The sequence below is a fragment of the Urocampus carinirostris genome, chromosome 8 (assembly GCF_059441175.1).
Source record: "Urocampus carinirostris isolate Australia breed hairy pipefish chromosome 8, RoL_Ucar_1.0, whole genome shotgun sequence".
Lineage (NCBI taxonomy): Eukaryota > Metazoa > Chordata > Actinopteri > Syngnathiformes > Syngnathidae > Urocampus > Urocampus carinirostris.
In genome coordinates this window covers 20,425,257-20,448,999 of record NC_142356.1, presented here as the reverse complement: position 1 = coordinate 20,448,999, position 23,743 = coordinate 20,425,257, and the positions used below count along the sequence as shown (strand labels likewise).

Sequence of the window (23,743 nt, the reverse complement as noted above, 5' to 3'; positions counted from 1 at the left end):
CAGGAATTAAGCACTTTAGTGTTCATACTTCAAGTGTGTTTTGCCTTTTTAGTGTTTTCCTAATCATGACACTTAGAGAATAGCAGTGATGTCAAAAGGGAAAGAAGAGGGCGATGTCATCCATGTACTAGAAAGCAAATTATTTCGAAGAGGGCGCACTTGCAATTCTGTCCCGGGTTTTACCAAAGAGTATGGACATAAGATCAAAATTCTGCAATTACAGGAAGGTGGTGTTAGAAAAGAAATTCCATGAGTAAACCTTTGATAATTCTCTCTTGACTAGCGCCTAACAATCGTCAAAATGTGAGTAGCATAATTTCTCTTTTTATTCAGCTACCATATAACTTAGAGCCATCTTGTGTGACTGGTGACGAAATGGAAAAAAAATACTAAAAGTTTTATGGTTGTTGGTACCAGATACTTGGTGACCCACAAACTTGACCACTTATGCAAACTAAACTAAATTATATCCCTTAATAAGGAAAAAGACTCACAGGTAAATTCAGTTTGACAACATCTACAGGCGTATGAAAGGGCCACGCAAACTGGTGCTTCCATAGTGTCTTCAGTACAACTTTGAGCAGGTACTGAAAATATAAAACAAGGACACGTATTTTTAAAATCCAGGGTATTCACAAAAAAGAACACCAAACAAAAGTTGCTCCACCCACACACCTGTAACTGGTTAGTCTGGCGTTTGGGTCTGGTGGAATTAGCTGTTTCCGGAGGTGCGGGGTTCAGGAGGTGAGGCTGCAGGGCCGAAGGAGGGTTCTGGCTGCTGCCTGGCTCCAGTCCGTCCCCCATCACAGTGGTGGTTCTTAGCGGCCGAGCAGAGGGTTTAGGAAGATCAGACCTGGACGGGGCAGGCAGGACCGGGGGGATCCCCCTCAGGCCATTCCACTCCTCCCTTGACTCTCTGTTCAGCAGCAGTACGTTTTCTTGTTAAAATTGGTCTTTCTAGCTCGTCATCAAGCTTAAAACAATGCCTCCTTTCCCAAAAAGCAAACCTCAATCACCTCGGTTACGTTTTGTAAACACTTGCACTGCCTGTTCCAATAGCCCTCACGGCAAATACATTGGGTGTGTCTGAATGTGATTTTCTTAACCATTCAAAAACCCAAAACTTGTGTTAGTTATAACAACATCCAGTAATTTAGTGTCAATGACACAAACCCATTTGTTTTTTTAAATATATAAATGTAGAGGAACAGGTAAAGTTACTTTTTAAAATATACATAGCTCAGATTTTGTGTACATTGAATTCAACATGTACTTCAAAATCACAAAAATGTATTTTAAGCTGTATAGGTCAGAGGATATATATTTATAGTTTACAATATTTATATCAAATCCTATATATCTATCTATCTACCTTGGTCATATCCCTCAAGGGAGGTGACCGACAGCATGACAAACACATACAATAACAAAGAAAATTTAAAAAGGGGAAAAAAAATAGCAAAAACACACACAAACATTTTTGGACCATGGCCAATCCAAATGCCCAAACAAGTTAGGCACCTCAGCACCCAAGTTGGTCATGCTTTCGTCCCTCCAGATGAAACGGAATGATTATATTTACAAACGAGTCATTTTATACTCAACATATGCTAAACCAATGTTCTGATCCGAGAGGACAAAAATTGCCATCTAAATGGTTTTAATTTTAAGTCATGTATGTTTTAGTTATTGTGTATGACAATCATTTATATGGTTATGGTCAGATAAACAAAAATTTGCTCTCATTAAAAGGCTTACATCTTTCACTTATCACAGGGGGTTCCTTTTAGAATGAGCAAAATTGTGGTGGCCTGGTCAGAAACATGACTGGCACCATATATTCATAATATGATCATTTTAAATATGTTCTGTCTTGTTTCTCGCTTCTTAAATACTGTACAAAAACATGAGAACAGTGTTACTGGGTCAAATAATTATTCACATTCATCTTGACTTTGGCTTATTTTGAAATACATTACAAACTCCTTTACATACATTACCTTTGTATGGCCTGTATGGTGTAATTAGTCAGTGAGCCAATATTTTGTTAAAAAAAAAACAACATTTTTGTAACTCACAACCTAACACATGTTTAACAACATAATAGATATTTTCAAATACATGGACCTACATCTGATCATCGAATTACAAAAATTGTAGGCTAACAAGTTTATCCGCCAATTTTATTCTTTGCATACCTGAAGGAGAAGAACTTTGCATACATAGGTAATTAATTGCATACTTCAAAATGCAGCCTTTTCAAGCTCAACACTAGATGGCGGTAATACGTTTTTCTTAATGCTTACATGTTTGTTGAGGTCTTGCTGTTACTTAAATTGCTTTGGTGTTCATTGTGTGGTCGACGAGGAGACGGTGATACTCTCTCTGAAAAATTAAAAACATTTGGTTATAACCTTAAGGAACTCAAAAAGAACAACAGAAACCCAATGTACATTGGGGCGAAGAAGTATTTACTTAACCACTGATTGTGCAAGTTCTCCCACTTGAAAATATTAGAATATTTTATATGGGGTTGAGATCTGGAGACCGAGTAGGCCACACCACAACCTTGAATTTCTTCTTTCAAAGCTACTCGTTTGTTGCTCTCGCTGTGTGTTTTGGATAATTGTCATGCTGAAAGACGCAGCCATGTCTCATCTCTAATGCCCTTACAGAAAGAGATTTTCACTCAAATCTCTCGATACATGGCCTCATTCATTCTTTACACAGATCAGTTGTCCTTGTCTCTTAGCACAAGATGTTACCACCCCCATGCTTCACAGTGGTTACAGTATTCTTCGGATGTAATTCAGTATTTTTTTCTCCTCCAATCACAAGAATCTGTGTTTTCTACCAAGAATTTATATTTTTGTTTCATGTGACAATAATACATTCTCTCCCAGTCCTCTTCTAGATCATCCAAATGTTCTATAGCGAACTGCAGATGGGCTTGATCGTGTACTGGTTTCAGCAGGAGGTACGTCCGGCAGTGCAGGATTTGAGTCCCTGGCGGCTGATTGAGTTACTGTGGTCCCACCCAGAGTAGTGCTGGAATGTTTGCTCACCACTCATGTTATCCTTTGACGCCTTGGGAAGAGAGATTGCAGGGAGCCCCAGATCAAGGAATATTGCCAATGGACTTGTAGGTCTTTTTTTTTTATATATAATAATTGCTCCCACAGTTGGTTCATTAACACCAAGCTTTGTTTGTAGGTGATCAAATACTCAATTTCCACTCTAGTTTGGAAATAGATTATTTTAAAATAAAACAATGTCATTTGCTGTCCTGTTCCCCCGCCGCCACCCACCACCACATTCTCTTATGGTTGAGGTTTAACCATGTTGACAATTACAGGCCTCTCTTATCTTTTCAAGTAGAACTTGCACAATTGGTGGTTGACGAAATACTTATTCAGCCCAAGAATTCTGAATGATCCTATTAATTAACACGTTACGTTACCGTTTTTCATTGTGCCATTGTTCTAAATCACTTACAACTAAGGCCTATTTATTCTGACATTGTTTTATCTTATTTTTCTTTATTACGTGTTTATCCTGGAGTCTCATGTCTAATCTCATAAAACAATGACAACAAAGACAGTTGAACTGTGTGACATCTTGCTGGATAAAATCTTCTCCCAAGAGCACACTTCAAAGATTTCCTCTTTCATCTCTAAACCGCTCCAAACAACAGTGCAATGTGAATCAAAAAGATGGGCAGTCCTGTTGTAAGTTACTGATATATTTTTTTAAACAGCAGGTCCTTGAGAATGTAAGTAAATCCTTTATGTGGCATTCTACCATCCATCTGGTGCCGTTTATGGGCAAGTGGAAGGATTGGCCAAAGCACCCCAACTGACTCCTCTAAAAGTGGAGAAGCAGTGGATTGGCTATTAAGAATAAAAAGCAAAACACCTAGTATAGGCTTATGTTTATTACAGACTCAATTTTGATAAAAGCATACATGACATCAAGCATTTTGGAAATGGGGGGCAGGGGTCAACTGCAATCAATTGGGAGTTGATCCCTAACACCACTAATAATTCTAGTACAATTGTTATTATAAAGTAAATATAGATATCACATAGCATTTAAATTGCTAAAACCACAATTCCTACTAACGCACCGTCGAATTTCCGTTATAAATGCGGTTATTGGCCTAGATTTGTATATGATGGGACATAATAAATTCTGCACTAAACAACAAAACAAAAAAATGAATTGACAAAAGACGTCTTATTTGGTTGTACAAACTAAACAAGATGTGTCCAAGTGTTGAAAAGATAAAATAAAACTACTTTTAATCAATTGCCTTTAAAACCACAACTAATTTTGGACTATATTTGCACCACATAAGACAGGCTACGTTGTAGCACGTGCAGCGGTTGTTTTAATAAGCATCCCTCACTTCATTTTTTTTGGTATTTGTCTTGTTTATATTTTCTTTTTAATCATGTCCCAACAAACATCACATCATAACAAACAACCCGAAGAGAAAAAAGGGATGACAGGTTAAAACCAAAGGCTTTTAAGAGACCTGCTCCCAAAATAACTTAGCTTCTTCTATCATCATTCATTTAAACAAATTACCATACCTTACATCATTACAACAATCATTTGATGGTCAATTTAAAAATTAGAACATTGTTTGAATCACAAGCTATATTTTATCGCAACGGCATCATAAAAACAAAAAGGAGAATGACCAGACCAAACTGCATTTCAAACTAAATTTAAAGATCAGATCTTGCTCGTATTAGAATCCTAATTTGAAATTGGATTTATTGTAATTGACAACAACGTAGTGAACATTGTTTGCAACGACATTAGACATAGAACTCCAGATTAAACACGTAAGGACGACTTAAAAGAGGAGAAATCAGATAAAAGAACGACAAGATAACTAGGCAAAAGTTTTTACAGGGCAGTGGTGTCTTGGATATTTTGGGGGGAGAGAATATGGTCTAAAACGGACAAAACCTGGATTGACCCGAAATCCAAAGCCCTAAATACATCAAGTGCTGGGTGGAAAGGTTGAATTTAAGTCGCTGGACTTTTCATTTTTGTTCAAGATGAGAGTATCAATTCGTCTGACGTTTGGCATCTTATCTCGCGCGACTTCAAAGGCCTTTGTAAACGTTATCAGTTACACAATTAATAAATAGTTCCCTTTCGTAATAAAATTTACGTCAAATCTCACCCCGGTTGTCTTTTCGTACTTGCAATATCATCGACGCAAACTCGCGGCCGATTATCTGTCCCGTAGTAAATGCCATTTTGATCTCGACTTTATTCAGTGGAAGACAGTGGAGGGTAAATTACATACAGCAAACTTTGTGACGTTTAACAAAGACCATACATCAAAGAGCACTAATCAAAGAGAAGCTTTTAAGTGGAAGCTAGCTTCACCTACGCAGGAGCTGTTAGCTGGTCCTCGCGTCAGGGTTAATGTCTTAAAAGAACCTACGGGGAACTAAAATTAAATAACATGAAATAATCCCCAGCAGCCAAAAATACTACTGTGTTACAGTCCCCATTAAAAGAGACGTGTTAGGTACTGCACTGTTGCCTTTGCTAACCTTCCATGTCAGACAAGCACGTCGCCATGTTTCACCAGCTAGTGTCAACTTAGCACGTAAAGGGCTTTCAGAATACCGCTAGCGCAGCTCGGTATTTACGAAATCGAGGTACTGTACATCACGCTGCACACTAGCGATAGGATTTCCGGCTCTTTTTAGTGAACCGGCTATTTCGACTCGGCTCGTTCAAAAGAGCCGGCTCTTTTGGCTCCCAAACGGCTCTTCAATTTGTCTTTTGTTACAAATTAGAATATTGTATTAGGATATTACTGTCAATGTATGTAACGTGTTTAGATGTTTATTTATCTATCTATATTTTCGTATTATTATTATGTATGAAACTCCTTAAAATAGGTAAATAAAGCAAAAAAAAAAAAAAGACAAATGCTAGGGGCAAAAGTTCAAAAGAATTAAAAAAAAAAAATAAAAGGAGAAAAAGAGAAAAAAGGAAGAAATAAAAAGCCAAGAAAAAAATAAGGAAAAGCTGGGAAGAAACCAACTAAAAAATTAAAACAGGGAAAAAAGTGGGGGATGATTAAAAACAAAAAATGAGGGTGAGAGTTTAGAAAAAATAAAACGTAAAAAGATAAAAGGAAAAGAGAAGCAAAAAGACCTGAAGCAATTAAAAAAAAATACGAAAGTTGAGGAATTAATGAATAAATGACCTTTATTGTCATTATAGTTGGTTGGATCACTCAACCACTAGGGTCGTGGGGCCCCCATTTCCTGCGGTGTGTCTTGGGCAAGTGAAGCCTGGTGGCGCCCATCCCTCTTCAGGCCAAAAATTGTATCCACCTGGTCTTAAACCTTGGACCTTGCGCGTGTTAGCTGATTGTGCTAACCACTGTACTACAAAAACTAATATTATATATATAAAGAAATAGCAGGGTTTTTCCTTTCAGTGCAAGTAAAACCAATTTAAAAAGTAAAAACGGGCAAAAGGTTAAAAATGTTAAAAACAATATATTTATGATATATAATATACATTTGCATATTTGCAGTAAAAAAAATAAAGATTTTGAGGGTCCATTTAACTGGTATTACTAATAATATAACACACAGAAAATTAATTCATAATTCAAATTAATAATCAAATCTATTATCAGTGTCTGAAACTTTTTGACAAAAAGTTACCGGACACCTGGGCAGGCAACTCTGAAAAGTTGCATAAAGTCGCCTGCCCCATTTTTCACAACTTGAAACACAATAAGACGACTCATAACAAAGAAACCATTGTTTCAAAGTATTAAGGATCGATAATCAGAATATATAACAGAACAACTCTTTCAAATTAAGTTTATTATAAATCTACTTATAACATCCATTGCATGTATATGACATCGCTGTTTTCCATCTGCCATCAGTATGTACCAGTATTTACTCCTCTTCATTCATGCAATGTTTGCGTTGAGTTGTCTGCTACAAGACACGTGAACTCCTCTTTCCACTAGGCTTTTAATGTACGTTTACGTTTTGTGGCGTCATCAATTTTATAAGCTTCTTTTGAATTTTTGGAAAATGATGTGCAATTGCAAGACCTAATAACGATCGGGAAAGTCCGAAAGCACAAAGTTATTCGATGCAGGCTTCTCATTGGCTGCAGAGTATGCAAATTGCCAAACGAACCAAAATTCTAAAATGTCTTAACTGAACGAAGCTTTTGAAATCAGAATAAAGAAGAGGTACTGCAGTGTGCGGTGCAGGACCACCAGGCTCCGCAATAGTCTAGTCCCCCTGGCCATTAGACTGTTAAATGGTCAATCTAACATATAGTTAACTTAAATCTAAACGGCTGCTAATCTGACTTTTTGCACTACTGGCAGTTTTTTTTTTATAGCTTGCCACTCCTTGCACATTGCTCTCTGCACTATTGTAATTACAGCGTTATTGTTACAGTGTTAATGTTACTGTGTACCTGACTTGTTAACCTGACTGCCCATTTTGCACAACTGGTTAGCTACTCTTCTTGCACTATCGGCACTATGGTAAAATACTATACGTAGCCAAAATACAATACAACATTATTTATACCTGTACATTCAAGGAAACTGTGGGGGCCAGATGCATCGACATTTCGTTCTGTATACACGTGTACTAGAATGACAATAAAGTAGATCTGAATCTGAATCTGAATCTGAATAAAGCAAAAGTTTGATTTGAAAAAAATATAAAAATAAAAACAAAATATTTTTTTTTCTTGAAAAAAGTTGTCGGCCACCCGGGCAGAGACGTTGTGTAAGTTGTACGCCCGACGTAAAAGAAACACGTCCCGGGTCCGGGCAGACGTTATTTCAGACACTGCTATCATTCTCGTATGTGTGAATGGGTAAGTGTGAAAAACATTGTAAAGCGCTTGGGAAGGTCTTCAGTATGTACATGCAGTCCAATTACCATTTTTAATGTGGTCTGCATTTATATAGCCCTTTTCAAGTCATTGAAGACCTCTCAAAGCGCTTTACAATGTGCTTCACACTTTCCCTTTTACACACACTAACTGTAATTTTCAACCACTGTGCCGTGCCGCGCCACACTAGTGTGCCGTGAGAGATCATCAGGTGTGCTGATGATCCAATGTCACTTTTTAAAATTTTATAAAACAGGCAGCACGGCGGCGTAGTGGTTAGCGCTTGTGCGGCACAGTTCATGTCATGGGAACCTTCTGCGTGGGTTTAAATCCAGCTTCAGACTTCCTGTGCGGGGTTTGTATGTTCTCCCCGTGCTTGCGTGGGTTTCCTCCGGGCACTCCGGTTTCCTCCCACATTCCAAAAACATGCATTTCAGGTGAATTGGCCGGTCCAAAATTGTCCCTAGATGTGAATGAGCGAGTGAGTTGTCTGTCCCCGTGTGCCCTGCGATTGACTGGCAACCAGTTCAGGGTGTCCCCTGCCCACTGCCCGGAGATGGCTGGGATGGGCTCCAGCCCCCCCGCGACCCTAATGAGGATAAGCGGTACGGCTAATGAGATGAGATGAGATTTATGAATCATTTTCTGCAAATATTGTGTCATTGTCAAGAGTCTGTGCTGTAAAAAACAGGGGGTATTATAAATTATATTGTAATTAAACATACTGTTCTGTGTCATTTATATCATTTTTGGTTAGTGGTGTGCCGCAAAATTTTTCCAATGTAAAAAACATGCCCTGACTCATAAAAGGTTGAAAAACCCAGCACTAACTAACCGATAGCAGCGTCAGCCATGCAAGGCACCTACCTGCTTATCGGGGGCTTTTGGAGAGAGAGAGAGAGAGAAAGAGAGAAAGAGAGAAAGAGAAAAAGAGAAAGAGAAAAAACTTTTACCACTGGACTACCAGTGATATAGATGACACATGAAAAGGGATTAGATATTACCTCATTATCACACCATCACTAGTTGCTGTACCAGTGATTAGAGTACAGAATAGAAAATTACAAAATTTTACATACGTCCCTGGTACCGTGACAAAAAAAAATGATAATAAGAAAATCTGCTGCCTTATCAACAAGTCAGCGATACCACTGGAGGTCCAGTGCTCTGACAACTGAGCTGATCATGAACTTGTTAAGATTTTGCATGGCACATCGGGAGGTTTATGATCTATTAACCCAAGTTATTTTGTTATCATTGGAATCATAAATAGTGTTATTTATTTTTTAGGATGGATGAGGAGCGAATGTTGAAGAGGATCTACGGAGCAGAAGTAAATGGAAGGAGACCAAGAGGAAGGCCGTGGATGGATGGTATTATGAATGCACTGCAGGAAAGAGGTCTAAATCTAGTGGAAGCTCGAGCTCTTGTTGATAATAGGAATGAGTGGAGAGGTGTTGTAAAAGGATCGTGGGATGTTTGGACGCGTTCTAAGGGATGGGCAGGGTACCTGTATGATGCGGCAGGGGTAAACCAGTGAACGCTGTAGGGCCCTGCTGTTGAACAAAAGAGTGTGTTGTGTCACCCTGACCCGAGTGACATGGCCGCTTTCTTGTGTCCCGTTTCATCTGGAGGGACGAAAGCATGACCAACTTGGGTGACGAGGTGCCTAACTTGTTTGGGTGTTTGGGCATTTGGGTTGGCCATGGTCCAAAAATGTTTGTATGTGTTTTTTTGCTATTTTTTTCCATTTATTGTTTTCTTTGTTATTCTATGTGTTTGTCTTGCTGTCAGTCACCTCTCTTGGGGGATCAAACCAAGGTTGATAGATGGATATAGAGTTTTGATCAGTAGTAAAAAGGCTTTTCTGTGAACGTCACACATTTTATGTGACAAAGTGACCCCGGCCCCTCACCAGAGAAAAGAAAAATGCATATTGACTAATCATGAGATAGAAGAAACGAATCGAAAGGAGTCGGCTTACAGATTCCATTCGTTTGCGAACCGCCCAACACTACTGCGCACGGCCCCATCGCCATGGCGCCTCGGCTACGCAGTCTGGAGCGCGTAAGTTATGTCATGAATACGGCCTACGGGGGCTACAAACAAACAGCCTGAGCTCGGCTAGCTGCTTTTAGCATCACTGCAGCTAACGTGCACACAGAGTAACCGCGCACGTCCAAAATCGCACCAAATGCACCTTAGCGATTATAAAACGTGACGGAGCAAAAAAAAGCCAAGAAGCACTACGCGACACGAATAACGTGAGCGTCGAAAGGCAGCAAAATAGTCCATCGCGTGTGTGCTGCGAACCGGCGCAAGGCCCAAAGACGGCTCATGCCGAAGCTCACTCTTGACAGCGGATGGAGGGAGAGCTTTAAGTCCTTTCCACCTGACCGTGTCGGGTTTAAAACCGCGCTACGGACAACAGTGACACCCAAACGAGCAAAATTCATACCAGGTGGAGTCCGTAGTTGGCGTTAGTGGGACGTTCCTCAGCCCAAATCCAGAACAAACAGTCCCCGACTCTCCGTTCGACGTTGATGACGTCATACGCACGGCGGCCGGGCGGGACACCGCTGTCAGTGTCAGGCGAGGCTCCGCCCCCTCGCCGACGTATTATGCAATCATCTGCAACCATTTACACAAGCGCGGTAAAGGGAGCTCCAGACATTAATCAAATGGATATTGCGATGGCAGTTTTTTCGCAAATATTGACTTAATTTAAAATACAAACTAATGTACCATTCGCTAAAAATGGTTTCGCAATGACCACTTTGTCGAAGCAGAAAAGGACAATTCAAAATAAAATGAAAAATATGCGTGTTTTTCGATGTTCAATGTTAGCTCGTTAACTGAAATATTTGTGTCCGCTTACTTGTACGTGGTCTTTGGATTTGTCCTGGCGGTAAGATACTCAGGTCATTTTAAACAGTTTTGGGACATGCCGAGTGCCGACCAAAGACTGGACGTCTTATACACAAGTCCTCCTCAAGGTGGCGCACGTTCCCCAAACAAATGCCATTCCCGAATTTGGTCCAATTTTAGTCAAACTACGCAAATTTAAAGGGGCCGTGTGTATTATTTAGCAACTTCTAGTGGTAAAAATAAATTGATTCTTGAAAAAAAATAACAAAAATATATCAATTATCATATGAACGTGCATTTTATTAAGTAGGCCGGTGCAGCGTCTGCCGCCATTCGGACCCTGTACCGGTCCGTCGTGGTGAAAAGGGAGCTGAGCCGAAAGGCAAAGCTTATGATCTACCGGTCGATCTACGTTCCTACCATCACCAATGGTCTTGAACTGTGGGTTTTGACCGAAAGAACGCAATTCTGGATACAATTGGCTAAAATGAGTTTCCTCCGCAGGGTGGCTGGGCCCTCACTTAGAGATAAGTTGAGAAGCTGTCATCCAGGAGGGACTCTGTGCAGAGCCACTGCTCCTCCACATTAAGAGGAGTCAGTTGAGGTGGCTCGGGCATCTGAAAAGGACGCTTCCCTCGGGAGGTGTTCCAGGCATGTCCCACCGGCAGGAGGCGACCCAGGACACACTAGAGAGACTATGTCTCTAGGCTGGCCTGGGAGTGCCTCGGGATCCCGTTGGATGAGCTGGAGGAAGTGGCTGGGGATAGGGACGTCTGGGCTTCCCTGCTAAGGCTGCTACCCCCGTGACCCGACTCCTGATAAGCGGAAGACAACGGATGGATGATGAGGTCGAAAACATGTTTATTTTTACATTACATTAGGCTCACCTAGAGGGAGCTGACATTATTGTCCACCACTTTGCTGCCACATCCCAAAAACCTTTTGTGAAAGGCTGTGCAAAAACAGAGAATTGTTTTTGGGTCACGTTGAGTTTTGGTAGTTTGTATTCCTCCTTGTAGCACTCATTTTTTTGTTCCACTACAGCAAACATGTAGCAGTCAAATATTAGTGTCCATTAAATTCCGAAAATAACCAAAATTGGACAGCGGTAGGCTTTCTTTCACTGATATTCTAAGGACTCCTTTGAATAGTGTATGCAATTTTTCATATATTCACTAGTTTGTAATAACTTACCTAACGTACACAAAGCTTAGTGAAAACTGGTTAACTCAAGTTTAGTCTTATAACTGTTCACAGAACTATCACGAGGTTCTATATAATTTGCTTTGAAACCAAAAACCCGCTTCGTTTTTGATATTTTAATAAAGCCAACCCCAGACATCCATGTTTTAGGGCCAAACTAAGTAAAAAAAATATGCTAATTGAATTCCCGGAAAAATCGTTATGCTATGTTTTGCTGATATTTGCCAGAAACCTTTATGTGGTGCTTTGTCTGGGTTTTCAATCTTAATGTAAAATTGCACATCTAGTATTCAATTTGTAGAAAAAAAACCTAATGATCAATACACAGATTGTTAAGAGTGAAAAACATTTAGTTTATTCTTGATAGAACAACTATGAGGTTCAATACAAAGCTTTAACTTACACCTGCTTTGAAACAAGTAACCCACTTGCAGTTGATAAAGAAAAAAAACATTAAAAATTAAAAGCTATCAGTAGGCTGATGAATACAAAGCACTTTGTAACAACTTACGAATGCTAAGTAAATTGACAAAACACAAAAACGGGGGCAGGATCCCATAACCTGTTTCAAAGGTAATTTTTGAACCGGCATCAGCATCCAGTTGCATTTTAAGACAACTTCACGCAGTACACGCACAAACATCAAAATTGAATCAGGTGCAAAATCTAAAAGGTTACATATTTGTTTGTCATGCACTTCATTTTCCAGGAACGTTTCCAAATTCATTCATTGTCGCTTTCCAGGGCAGCGGTCACCTCTGCTTCCTCATTTTCATCAATCTCATCGTTGATCACGTATTCATCATCAACGTAGTCTTCGTCATTAGCTACTTCATAGCCTTCCTCTTCCTGATTTCCCTCTCCTATGTCCCCCAGTAGCCCGATGTCCTCGAGGTTTTCCCCGGAACCTTCAAGGAGTACTTCCTCCGGTTGCTCTTGCTCCTTCTCCTCCTCACACTCCTGTTTGTTGCCCATCTCCTCTTCTTCCATAATTACTTCTTTTTCCCCTTCTACCTGTGCTGGCTGCTCAGTCGCCAGCTTCCCCGCTTGTACCTGAACAGTATCAGACTCCTCCTGACTCCCTGCTCCATCGACTACCATAAAATCAGCTGCGTCCTCCTGGCCTTCTTCGTTACCAGTGAAAGGATTTTGTCCCTATGAAAAGAAACACCTTTTTTAATTAACATATCAGTTGGGACTGCAACTAAAAGAATAATTGAACAATTAATTTACTATTAAAGTCATCGGTGAATTGTTCGATTGTCCTTTCAATTAGCTGATGAGTCGGATTAAAAAAAAAAAAAAAAAAAAAAAAAACACTTTAAATTTCCTCCCTATATATAAATATTGAAGTTCTGGACAGATAGAAAAAAATAACACACAACAGAATGCTGTATAATATAAAACAATAAAAAAAAAAAACTATGTATAAAATCCATTCAAATGTATGCTATACACCTGCAAATGTGTAAGATACTTTTATCCTACCACCCTATCCAAAGATCACATTACATTTAGACTTATCACACAAAACAAAAATGAAGAAAGTGCAATAAGTTAATTTTTTCTTCGTAGCAAAATTCTAATCCACAAAAATACCTAAAATGTAAACCCGCCTATAAAACTTGTCAAATAATTTTTTAGGTGGTTGAATCTAATGATTATATTCAAATTCCCAATGTGCAAATAATATACAATATGCTTAAAGGCTGCCGCTTGTGTTCGACATATCACCTTCTCTTACTTTATATGTTCTATTAATTTATATTCATATATTTTACTCCGTATTTCTACAGCACTTGCTGTTCCCTTGTTAACTTTCTATTGTTTGACTGTTTAAAGCAGATTTTGATGTAACAATGTAATGATCAATATAAATGATTAAAAAATACTTTTATAAAAACGGTCTTATGGCGCCTTCTGCCGTATCAAAGAGATACTACAATGAGATGCACCCATTTGCATTGATAAATGTGCTTAGAGGCTCATTAATTGCATGACACGATAAATCGATGATAATTAAATGCGTTGGCAACTCATTGCCTCAACAATTTCAATAATCGATTATATCGCTCCGTTGTTGGAGCCCTAATGCCAGTTAAACAAAAAAAAAAAAAAATTCACATATTCTAATATATATATATATATATATATATATATATATATATAGTTAGTAGTATGTTAGTTGATTAAGATTGATGAATGTGGGTGGACCTAGTCCACAAATGTGTCTTGTGTCTCAATCGTGACACAATGTGTTAAATTTTCAGATTTTTTTTTGTAATCGTAAAAACGGATGTTGAATGAGTTTATTGTTATGGCTGTTTAAACCAGTGGCTTAAAAAAACAAAAGTTGAATTTGTTCCTTTAATCGTGCGATGAGGCTTTTAATCGGGTGCACTCCGTAGTCCGGAATTTACAGTAGGTTACGTTACATAATTTTAGTATAATCCTGAGGGAAAAAAACATTTTCAAAGCACTATATCGTGTGACTGGCAACTGGAGGAATCTTAGCGCTGGTTAGGTTAAATTCACTGGCAAGGTTTGTCCCTTTTAAAGAATTATCTTGACATTTTATGAAGTGACCAACCTTGAGATAGCTTTCCAACTTCTTTCCAATGACTTTGTGGTTGAGGATGCTGCGTGCAACGGAAACGCTGGCTCTCTTTGACTGCTCCATCATTGCCTAGAATCAACCGATAAGTGGATTAAGATGGAGCCAAGAAATTTTGAGTTATATAGTATTCTAAAATAGTGACATTACAAACAATGTCTTTTCACACGACGTTTGTATTTCAAACACAATGCATCAGTATACCTTGCGATTGTAGCTGTGATCAGGTGTTTTAATGTGTTTCTGAATCAGATGGAGTTCCATGGGAATGAAGATGTCACACGCACTGCAGTGAGCAGCTTCCACTTTCTTCAAGAAGTGTTCCATGCCAATCTCTGCAAGAGTATTGGTAGTATATTGTTTGTCTTATTCTTCCAAAAGAAAGCAGGTCAACAGACCTTTTTGCAGGCATAGCTTACCTCTAGTTAGGTCCTGTTGTCTGTACATCTGGCAAATGGCATCATTGTAATGTTCCATCTGGCTGACTATGTGTTCAGTTTTCTTAAACTTGTTCTGCAAGTATTCCTGGAAATAAAACAGTGACAGTTGACGGGTTTCGTTGTGACTTTACAAGGATCCATGGGAACCCAGGTAAGGGCCTCGACAGGATTAATTTCCTTGACTACACCATCATTTGGACGGAATAATGTATAACACTGAAATGCTGTTTTTGAACGAGTTGAATGACAGTTGTTTCTTTTCTATCTTGTAGATGCACAAGTGGCTATCGGCTGTATTTGACTTATGAAATTGGGAACGTTACTATATTATGTTAGTAACCCATTAAGGTGTAAGATGTAAAAACATTCAAGCATGGCACATAAAGTGGGAAGTGGCCAAAAGTTTTCCAGCCCCCCAAAATGTGCCATAATATATAACAACCCCGGTGTTTGCCACAAAGCAAAAATAATTGAATAGGAAAATGCTAATCACATGTAGAAAGTCTGTGGTCGGCTTGGACAGTTGGCCTGCGAGGAACTTGAAGTGGTCCTTGTGGAAGCGACTCTCCATATGACTCTCCATGTCGTCCTTGTACAATGATTTAAACTTGCACACAGAGCAAGCAAACATCACCCTGGATAGTGAAAACGGAGGAAGAAAATATTTTTCTCAAGTCTGCCATGATTTTGTCAGTGGCCATTTATTACTCCTTTCCTCTCACCTTTCTTGAAAGCCCCTTTTCTTTTTACCCTTCGACTTATTTGGCTTTGGAGGAGGTTGTGCCGCAGCCGGCTTATTAGCATCCTCGTCCTGTTTCACCACAACTGAGAAAAGAAGGGCAAAGCTTAGCTGTGTGGTCATTTGGAAGCCTACCAGCAGAAAATAGTCCTGTCAAGCATTTGTACATTTTGCCATCTATAAATGAAGTCAGTTATGTGGTAAGCTAAAATACATAGATAATGGCATAATCAGCATACAAGTGGGAATTTGGATGCAAATTCGCCCTATACGAGCATGACTACCATGGGAAATATTTGCCTGACCAAACCTTGTTACAGCACATTTCAGGTAAGGATAATGAACACATGGAACAGATGTGTTGGAAAGTAGGTTAACAAAACCTAATTTTTACTTGTAGATCTTTATTATTTGTACAAATTTTAAACCGATTTGTTAAATTTGCCTATGAATATTTTAACTATTTGGAACAAACACTGTAGCTGGTAGTATTTCGTGATATCCGTAACAAAATACAGATTATCTGTAACATTGGGCAAATCTGATTGAAACTGTGTTTTTTAAATCCAGCTAATCTTGTGGCTTGTTTTCAGGTAAGGTTTATTACAACCGATGTAGATGGGGAATAAATAACTGTGCTTACCTGAACTAGCATCAGTAGTCTCCTGAAAAGAGAAAAGAGAATTATTAAGTCTATGGCAGGGGTGGCTTACCTGGTCCCTGAGAGCTGAATTTCCTGCATGTTTTGGGAATTTCTCTGCTCCAATACAGGTGATACCCGAGTTAGGAGTAGGGAACTTTCCAGAACAAGCAGGGCATGCAGCTCTTGAGGACCGGGTTGGCCACCCCTGGTTTAGTCAGATGTAAGCAGACGTAGTCTAGTTTTGATACTCACCACAAAACCAATTTTTGCTTCAGTATTGTCATCAGTTTTTTCCACTTTTGCTGCACAAATGAACCCGTTTTCTGTTAATTGCTTGCCAAAGCTTTAATTGAACATGTTAACTGAAATGTACCACACGACAGACTTACCATCAGATCGGGCAGCATCCGCACTTTCAGTCCGGTTTATCTTCGACTCAGGCTCATCTGTAGGAGTGAGAGGTTGTTTTCTTTTCTTCTGGCCATCATTTGGTGGTTTGACCTGCTGAAGTTCATCCAAAACAAACTTGATCAAGTCAAATATGACTTGCATTGATTTAATTTGGGCAAAAAAGTATTTACAATCCTCAAGAAAAACTACTCAGAGTTTAAGAAGCACATTTTAAAAGCATCTTATCTATAAGGTGATGACTAAAGACATTTGCTAAAATTTGTAAGACTCACCTGGTGATATCTGTTAAGAATCCACTGAGCATTGCATTCTGATTTACAAATTGCCTGTGGGAATATGAACGATTCAACAAAACCCACGCATTTTAATATGACTCATGGGGGGCAGCCAAGAAAATCAATTCAAAGCTCAGCGTCTTCTATCAGACAAATTCAAACAAGTGACAGGTTATGTCATTCAGTTTACAGCAAGCGGCAAATTGGTCACCCCTTGAGATGTTCAAAATTGATGGATTTTGCTGAGAGTTTATTTTCCCCAAACACACCAAATAGAGTAGTGTGGGAAACAAAGCATATATATATTTTTTCCATTTCTAAAATGGCAACGTTTTACTTTCCCCTTATTCACTGCAGTGGGAAGCACAACTCGCACTTAAAAACAGCAATCAAGGTCTGTGAGGAACACTACACACCAATTTAATTAACATTGGGCGCAGTAAGGGGAAAGCCGATAAAAATGTCGGTACAGAAAAGGGCAAAAATGTAAAAAGGCTGGCTTGCCATTATGTCTATTGTAGATAATGTGGGGATCATACTCGGCTCTTTGGCCAGTATCTGAGTAGGGCTTCCTGCTTTGGCAGCAGGTACTTACTTTGTTGAGGGGTCTCTTGCGCCCTCGTTGGCGGCCGGCCCGGGGCCCCCCTCCAAAATGCCTCCCGGGAAAGTCGTGGGGCCCTTTGGAGGTACCCTGGTGGAAACCACCCTCGGAGTACATGCGGTTGGATAGGAGGGATGGGGGCTTGCCTCGGCCGCCCATCGGGGAGTAACTGCTTCCCCGGCCACCTCCACCAAATGGCATGGACTCTGACCTGTAGCCTCCAAACCCTCCACCACCTCCGCCCCGTCTGGGGGAAAGACGGCCTGCTCCGGCCCAGCCTCCCCCACCGGAGAGACCCGTGAAGGAGTCCCGCATATTCTGTCGCATTTTAGCGACTCCATAGGAAGAGGAGAGGCTGTTGAAGCCGCCTCCCCCTCCTTCCCCCATGCCTCCCCCGAAGCCTGAGCCTCCTCGCATGTTGCCACCACGGTCTTCATCACAACCATAGTTACTGCCACCGGATCTGAAGAGATCTCGGGAGGACAGTGAGTCGAAAGAATCGAACTGGCCAAACCTGCGGGATGGAGGGAGAGGGTTGATAGAGAAAAGCAGACAGCAAGGCAGGGACGGCTGTCAGGTTTGGATTTCTCCACCTGACATCCATTTGTCTCCACAGTGTCACTATTTTCTTTTCAGGTCACAAGACAGATCTACCAATACCATAATCTGCTGGCAAAATTTCAAAAGAACAGTAAAATTAGTTTGAATAATTACATTTACAAGAACTCTTTCAACATTCAAGAGGTCAACTGAAGTGGGGGACTGCAAATTAAGTTAATTTGTATAGGATGAGTGGACCAAAGGAGCAAAGGGTGGTGTTGATAATAAATGGTAACAGTATGAGTTTCGGGGTGCTCCTTATAGGCTAATTGAACACCTAAGTGCCTTGATCAAATATTTGTTCTAGGGCCACCAGCGTTACATTAATCTTTTGTGCGAAACCAAAAACCAGAGCGCAAAGTAAGGCCACATGGAGAAGAGCAATGCTTTAGTATTCAGTAAGGAAAGTTGAGCAAAGAGGACTGTGTTCAAGGGTTTAGGATTGAGAAAAAAAGTGTCCAGACACCAGCAACAAAAAGCAAATGGCCATCTGTACCTTGGAAAAATGTGATCTAACATGATGGATGGGAAAAATATATTTTCCTGGAATGTTCTTTAAATACATTTTTATAGCTACAGAAATGAAGTACAGACGCTGCCCGATTTAGGAACAAGTTGGGTTCCGGACGATAGTTCGTAAGTTGAATTTGCTCGTAAGTTGCTATATTTTGTATCTTTAAGGCTTGTATAAGTAACTGGTCTTGTTTTGTACTAAAAAAAAACATTTCATGAAATATGCTCTATAAAGATAAAGTTCAGTTTAAATAACATATGGAATAGGTCCTCCATAATAAAAAGAGGTCGAAAAAAAGCGTGACGACCATTTTCCCAAACGCATCAGGCTTTCTTATTCCACTTTCATTTCAAAAGAAACAGCTCGCACAAGATATTAAACACGTCAATCACATACAAAATCTTTTTTCTCCACCCAACGAATCAACAACAAATGGTATAAACTCCTGAGGTATAGAAGAACAGATAAAAGCTTGAATATTAGCATTTTCTAATTAGATGGTGTTGATTACAGCAGTTTCCAAGTTTTCCACTTATTTGTGTGTAGATTTTTTTCTTGGCCATTCAAACACATGGATACAGTTATATAATGTATATAAGCAGTTCAATTATACATTCATTTTGTTTTAAGGTAAACATTGATCCTAGTTTCATATTTTCAAAATGCAAAACAGTTCTCTTGCACTGTATTTTTTGTACAAATGGTCCAAAAAATAAATACAAATAATTCATAGCACTTCACAATTGTTTCCAAATTAATTCGTTCCTCACAACAAAAGCAAATTGTCTAACTTTGTTTGAAGTCCAAAATCATGTGATGAGAGGTCAAATGTTAAGGAGTACTAAAACATTTCATAGCACGCTAAAAAAATGTTAACATTTATTTATCAACCATGTTTACCGTAATTTCTGGACAATAAGATGCATTTTGGAGGGAATTTGTTTAATAAAATCGAACACCAAAAAGATATGACATTTTAAATGGAAATCTAAAATAAAAATAAAATAAAAAACAAGTGGCTGAATAAGTGTACGGTAAACAAAGGTTACATGAATGGCATGTCTGGTAATGTCAGTAACAACGCAACATATTAAGAGTTATTTAGATAACTCCAGCATAAAGAACATGCTTTTCAAACTGTTAAACTTCATTCCAAATCACTAAATCCAATGAAATCTTTATCCTCTTTGTCACTTTTAACAGTAAACATCTCCAACTTGGTAAGTAGAGAATAAACCGCTTCCTACTTACGCTTCTCAATGTCTAGGTTAAAATTATCAAAACAGGCCTAGCGCCCCCTTGCAATTTAGTGCGAAAATAACATGTGAACTGATGAACCGGCAATGAAAAAAATTCAAACTCAATGATATGATAATTTCACAAACAAGTCTCACTTGTCCGCTTCTATTAGTCCCAGGAAAGAAGTGGTTGGAATTTGGCAGGTGAGAAATATACAATGGCAAAAATGAAAATAATGATGTCCGCAAGTACAGAAGATTAAGAAAAGGCTTTGTAGGCCCCAGGCATGCTCAATGACACAGATGCGCATGCACACATACACACAAAGTCAGGAAATACACGTAAAATGTGAAGCGAAACTCTCATTTATAATATGAAAATGACAAACTGCTACGAAATCCAAATCCTTCAATATATAGTCGTAAATTTTCTTTTGTTGCCAATGTCAAAGCATCATTTTCCATGAAAACTGAAATGGACCAACACTTAACGCTGTGTACTGAGCTTTTGACACCTTTACAATGTTAAGTGGCACAGGTACTGGGGAAAATAGTAATGAAAGACAGGGACAGATTAGTATCAACTGTTATCCTTAATCCCTTAACATTCCTGTAAAATTTGCTTAAATCCCAATCAAAGACGTACCCAAAGGAAATTGAATGCTGTTCTGGAACTATTTGGAGAATATGGACGGTTTTGGTCTCTTTTGAATTGTAAAACTGAAGTTTTGTCCCAAACTTAACCAATCACTTCAAGTGCTACCAACATTCAGTAATCTTAGTTGGAAAAAGAAGGTTTTTATTCCTGCCTGAATGATGTTTTTGCCAATGTGTCAATCAAAAAGGTCTGACCATAACGGCCGAATTGAAAACAATCTTACCAGTCTGTTTAGATGTAAACAGAAATTAGGTGGTGAAACAAGCGCATTACAAGGGATGTCCACCGATGCATAAATGCTTTTAGGTGGATTATTTTTATCCGTCGACATTATTGTGTGTTAGTGATAGGGCTGCAAAATTTAATGAAATCTAATCAATATTGCGATGTGAAGTACTGCGATAGTGTAACCGCAAAACACTGCGTTTAAAAAAAAAAAAAAAAAAGATGAATAGTAACACTGTTATTTGAGTGATGAGTGTTTGGCCAAGAAGTATTTGCACATCTCGAGGTTGAACGTCGCCAGCCAATCAGAAGCGTGTTTTAATGGCATCAGCCAATAAAGACGAGGCAAAGTTTGCAACACGCGTCACGAGACTTTGATAGGCTGATGTAAACGCTTAGTAAAACAGTGAGGCACACAACTGGCCTCCAAAACAAACACGACAGCTCGTAATTTTAGAGGCTCGTTACATTGAAAATTAATTCATTAATAAATTGGACTCTGAGGACAATCGAAAAACCGCAAAGAAATGCTGATCACCAGCAGGTGCTCCCCAGATTTTTATCGCATCCAGGAATTGACTGAGACAGCGTTCAGAGGGGAAAACTAACAGGTAGGGTAACAACTCTTAAGCCACCACTGTTGAACGTGGTTAGTCATCAACGCCTGATCCATTACCAATGAAACGGATGACTTGGAGCAACCCCTCGTGGAAAATTACTACCACTACTCATGTAATCACAAAGACCTTGCAGAAGTCAGGGTTACCCGTCCACTAGTGTGTAGCTGGCAATCTCCTCTCTAAATCGCTTTCTTACACTGAAAGGAGTAGTCCTCCAATTTCGCAGTACTTCAACTAAAATTCTGTTTTTATAGTTGTTATTTTGTTAGTCTTGTTCTCTCAGTCAGTAATAACAGCATTTCGAGGTAAATTTGCATGTCGCTACATTTAAGTTCCCCCCAAAAACAAAACGAGCACAGAAATGCACTTTTCTTCTAAAATTGAAAATCACATTGAAATTGCAGTATAGGTCTAAAAATTTAATTAGGTTTTTTTTCCATAAATCATGCAGCCCAATTTGTGAGTAAAACTTGTATACTGTAGGATTCACTGGATAGTCCAGTTATGCAGTTTTGTTTCATTTATTTAGTCAATTGTCCTTTCATTATTTTTTAAATTCACATTTACCTAATTGCTGAGTATCTCATGTGTGCCAAACTACAGATACAAATTAGTGTGTTACACTCTTTAAAATGTATGCTCAAGGAAAACATACTGGATACATTAGTTAAGAGTTTGTCAACTCATAACGTGATTACATCACTATAGCTAAAACATTTTTTTTTGGTCATGAGGGCGATAACAAAATTATTCTGCATTTAGGGTCAACATTAACGGTCTGATCACCTTGCACAGGCAACACTTAATAAATATATAAATATAAATATAACAATGGACGAATAAATAGTAGAAACAAAATGCCTTACCTGTCACCTCTGCTTTTAATGCCCCCTTCCAACTGAGTGAGCATGTCCAGGCGCTGATTAATCTTGGCAATAACTTCATCTGCATGGGTTATCTTTTGCTGAAGCATGGATGATCCAGAGGGGCCTCTCTTGGAGTTGCCACCTCCAAAACCCGACATGGAATTCTTAAAATTCCCACCAAATAGATCAAAGTTCCCAGAGCCTAATACAGATTACAGTATTAGACAACACATGAATAAGCAAGATCTGATCCTTAATTGAGAATGAAATGCAGTTCCTACTGATCATTATCGGTTTATAGTTTTTTTTTTTTTTACGAAACGGTTGCTAGAAAAGTGCATATGCTTTATTCCATCATCACTTACCTCTGCTGCCGCTTCCTCCACTCCAATTTGAAAATCCTGTTAGAATACAAGGATATATTTTAAGTCAGAAAACAAATGAAAATGTTACATTTTCGAATAATTTCCTTGTTTGTTTGTAAATCGTAAACTAGCAACAAAGCAGGAACCAAAGGCGCACTTGAACCAACCACTACGCCAACAATGAGGCGTTAGCTTGCCAATTTGTTTTAGACGAGGAAGAAAGGAAAAGCCTTGCATTTTGGGATATTTGTTTAAATACTTAACATGATATGTTATTCTAATATATACCCATTTCTGCCAACCCCCAGACATATTTGTTCAAAACATACTTGACTCCGACGCAAGCGACTGCCCCAAACGGGCTAAGCTAGCCGCTAACGATATCCAAAAGAAACATTTAGAGAGATAATAGTACAAACAAAAATAAGTTATTTCGTTTGCTTAGTCACAACCGTGGTTGCATATTTACCCGAGCCGTAATTTCTTCTATCCATCGTATTTCGTAGCCTTATAAACGCAAAGAGGCCGAAGAACGCTTGCTAGTGCGGGTAACGAAACTGCTTGCGTCACGTGATAGGAATTACGTCACATCCTCTATTACGTTTATAATGGGTGTTACAGTATTATGTAAATGTTCTTTTAATGCTAAAACCTTTGGGGCTATGAAATCCACAAAACGTTCAAAACTTATGTATAATAGATAAATAGATAGATAGATAGATAGATAGATAGATAGATAGATAGATAGATAGATAGATGGATAAATAGATAGATAGATAGATAGATAGATGGATAAATAGATGGATAGATAAATAGATGGATAGAGAGATCTTCAATAGGAGTCATTTTTGGATTACATGTGGGTGGTGGCATTGGTTCTTGATTTTTGTAACTAATATAATAGAATAGAGGGCAGCACGGCGGCGCAGTGGTTAGCGCG

The 23,743-nt window shown here is 39.0% G+C and overlaps 2 protein-coding genes and 1 long non-coding RNA gene across 13 annotated transcripts in view; 1 reads left to right on the top strand and 2 right to left on the bottom strand.

Annotated features, from left to right (window-relative positions):
- LOC148361192 (bromodomain-containing protein 4-like) overlaps positions 1-10,536 on the bottom strand; it is a 34,153-nt gene extending 23,617 nt beyond the window's left edge. For 2 of the 4 annotated variants that reach the window (XM_088341910.1, XM_088341911.1), the window contains exons 1-4: positions 5,201-5,225; positions 2,307-2,385; positions 676-916; positions 495-587 (exon numbers count right to left, since the gene is read on the bottom strand). In XM_088341910.1, coding sequence (XP_088198036.1) covers positions 495-587; positions 676-804 — 222 coding nt within the window. In that variant the 5' untranslated portion in view covers positions 805-916; positions 2,307-2,385; positions 5,201-5,225. Of the gene's footprint in view, positions 1-494; positions 588-675; positions 917-2,306; positions 2,386-5,200; positions 5,226-5,579; positions 5,602-10,381 lie in introns of those variants that run through there. The other 2 variants (XM_088341913.1, XM_088341912.1) reach the window with 2 other exon arrangements.
- On the top strand, positions 139-15,158 carry LOC148361191 (uncharacterized). 6 transcript variants are annotated; one of them, XR_015851118.1, is made up of 5 exons: positions 139-303; positions 2,904-2,977; positions 3,047-3,142; positions 9,214-9,296; positions 14,861-15,158. It is a non-coding gene; the product is annotated as an uncharacterized LOC148361191 (long non-coding RNA). The 6 variants fall into 6 exon arrangements; XR_015851114.1 differs by having other exon boundaries at positions 3,042-3,142; XR_015851113.1 differs by having other exon boundaries at positions 3,042-3,142; positions 9,214-9,323.
- On the bottom strand, positions 12,324-23,406 carry akap8l (A-kinase anchoring protein 8 like). Of its 3 annotated transcripts, none has more exons than XM_088341914.1 (13): positions 23,273-23,406; positions 22,804-22,839; positions 22,439-22,640; positions 17,712-18,231; positions 16,820-16,934; positions 16,683-16,732; positions 16,431-16,452; positions 15,771-15,873; positions 15,542-15,683; positions 15,028-15,133; positions 14,813-14,943; positions 14,585-14,680; positions 12,324-13,149 (listed from the first exon to the last, which is right to left on the bottom strand). In XM_088341914.1, exons 1-13 carry the CDS (start codon positions 23,295-23,297, stop codon positions 12,718-12,720), a joined length of 1,980 nt encoding a protein of 659 aa, XP_088198040.1. In that variant the 5' UTR covers positions 23,298-23,406; the 3' UTR covers positions 12,324-12,717. The 3 variants fall into 3 exon arrangements, with proteins under 3 accessions (XP_088198040.1, XP_088198041.1, XP_088198042.1); XM_088341915.1 differs by having other exon boundaries at positions 16,820-16,931; XM_088341916.1 differs by lacking the exon at positions 23,273-23,406 and adding an exon at positions 23,133-23,255.
- Positions 23,407-23,743: the final 337 nt, after the last annotated feature.

Excerpts from the sequence above, each read along its gene's own strand:
- akap8l (XM_088341914.1), bottom strand. The coding sequence starts at position 23,297 with ATGGATAGAAGAAATTACGGCTCGG. Across the intron at positions 16,935-17,711 it reads GCAAGAGACCCCTCAACAAA|CAGGTCAAACCACCAAATGA; the intron begins GTAAGTACCTGC and ends GATGAACTTCAG. Across the intron at positions 14,681-14,812 it reads ATCACAGCTACAATCGCAAG|GCAATGATGGAGCAGTCAAA; the intron begins GTATACTGATGC and ends GGTTGATTCTAG.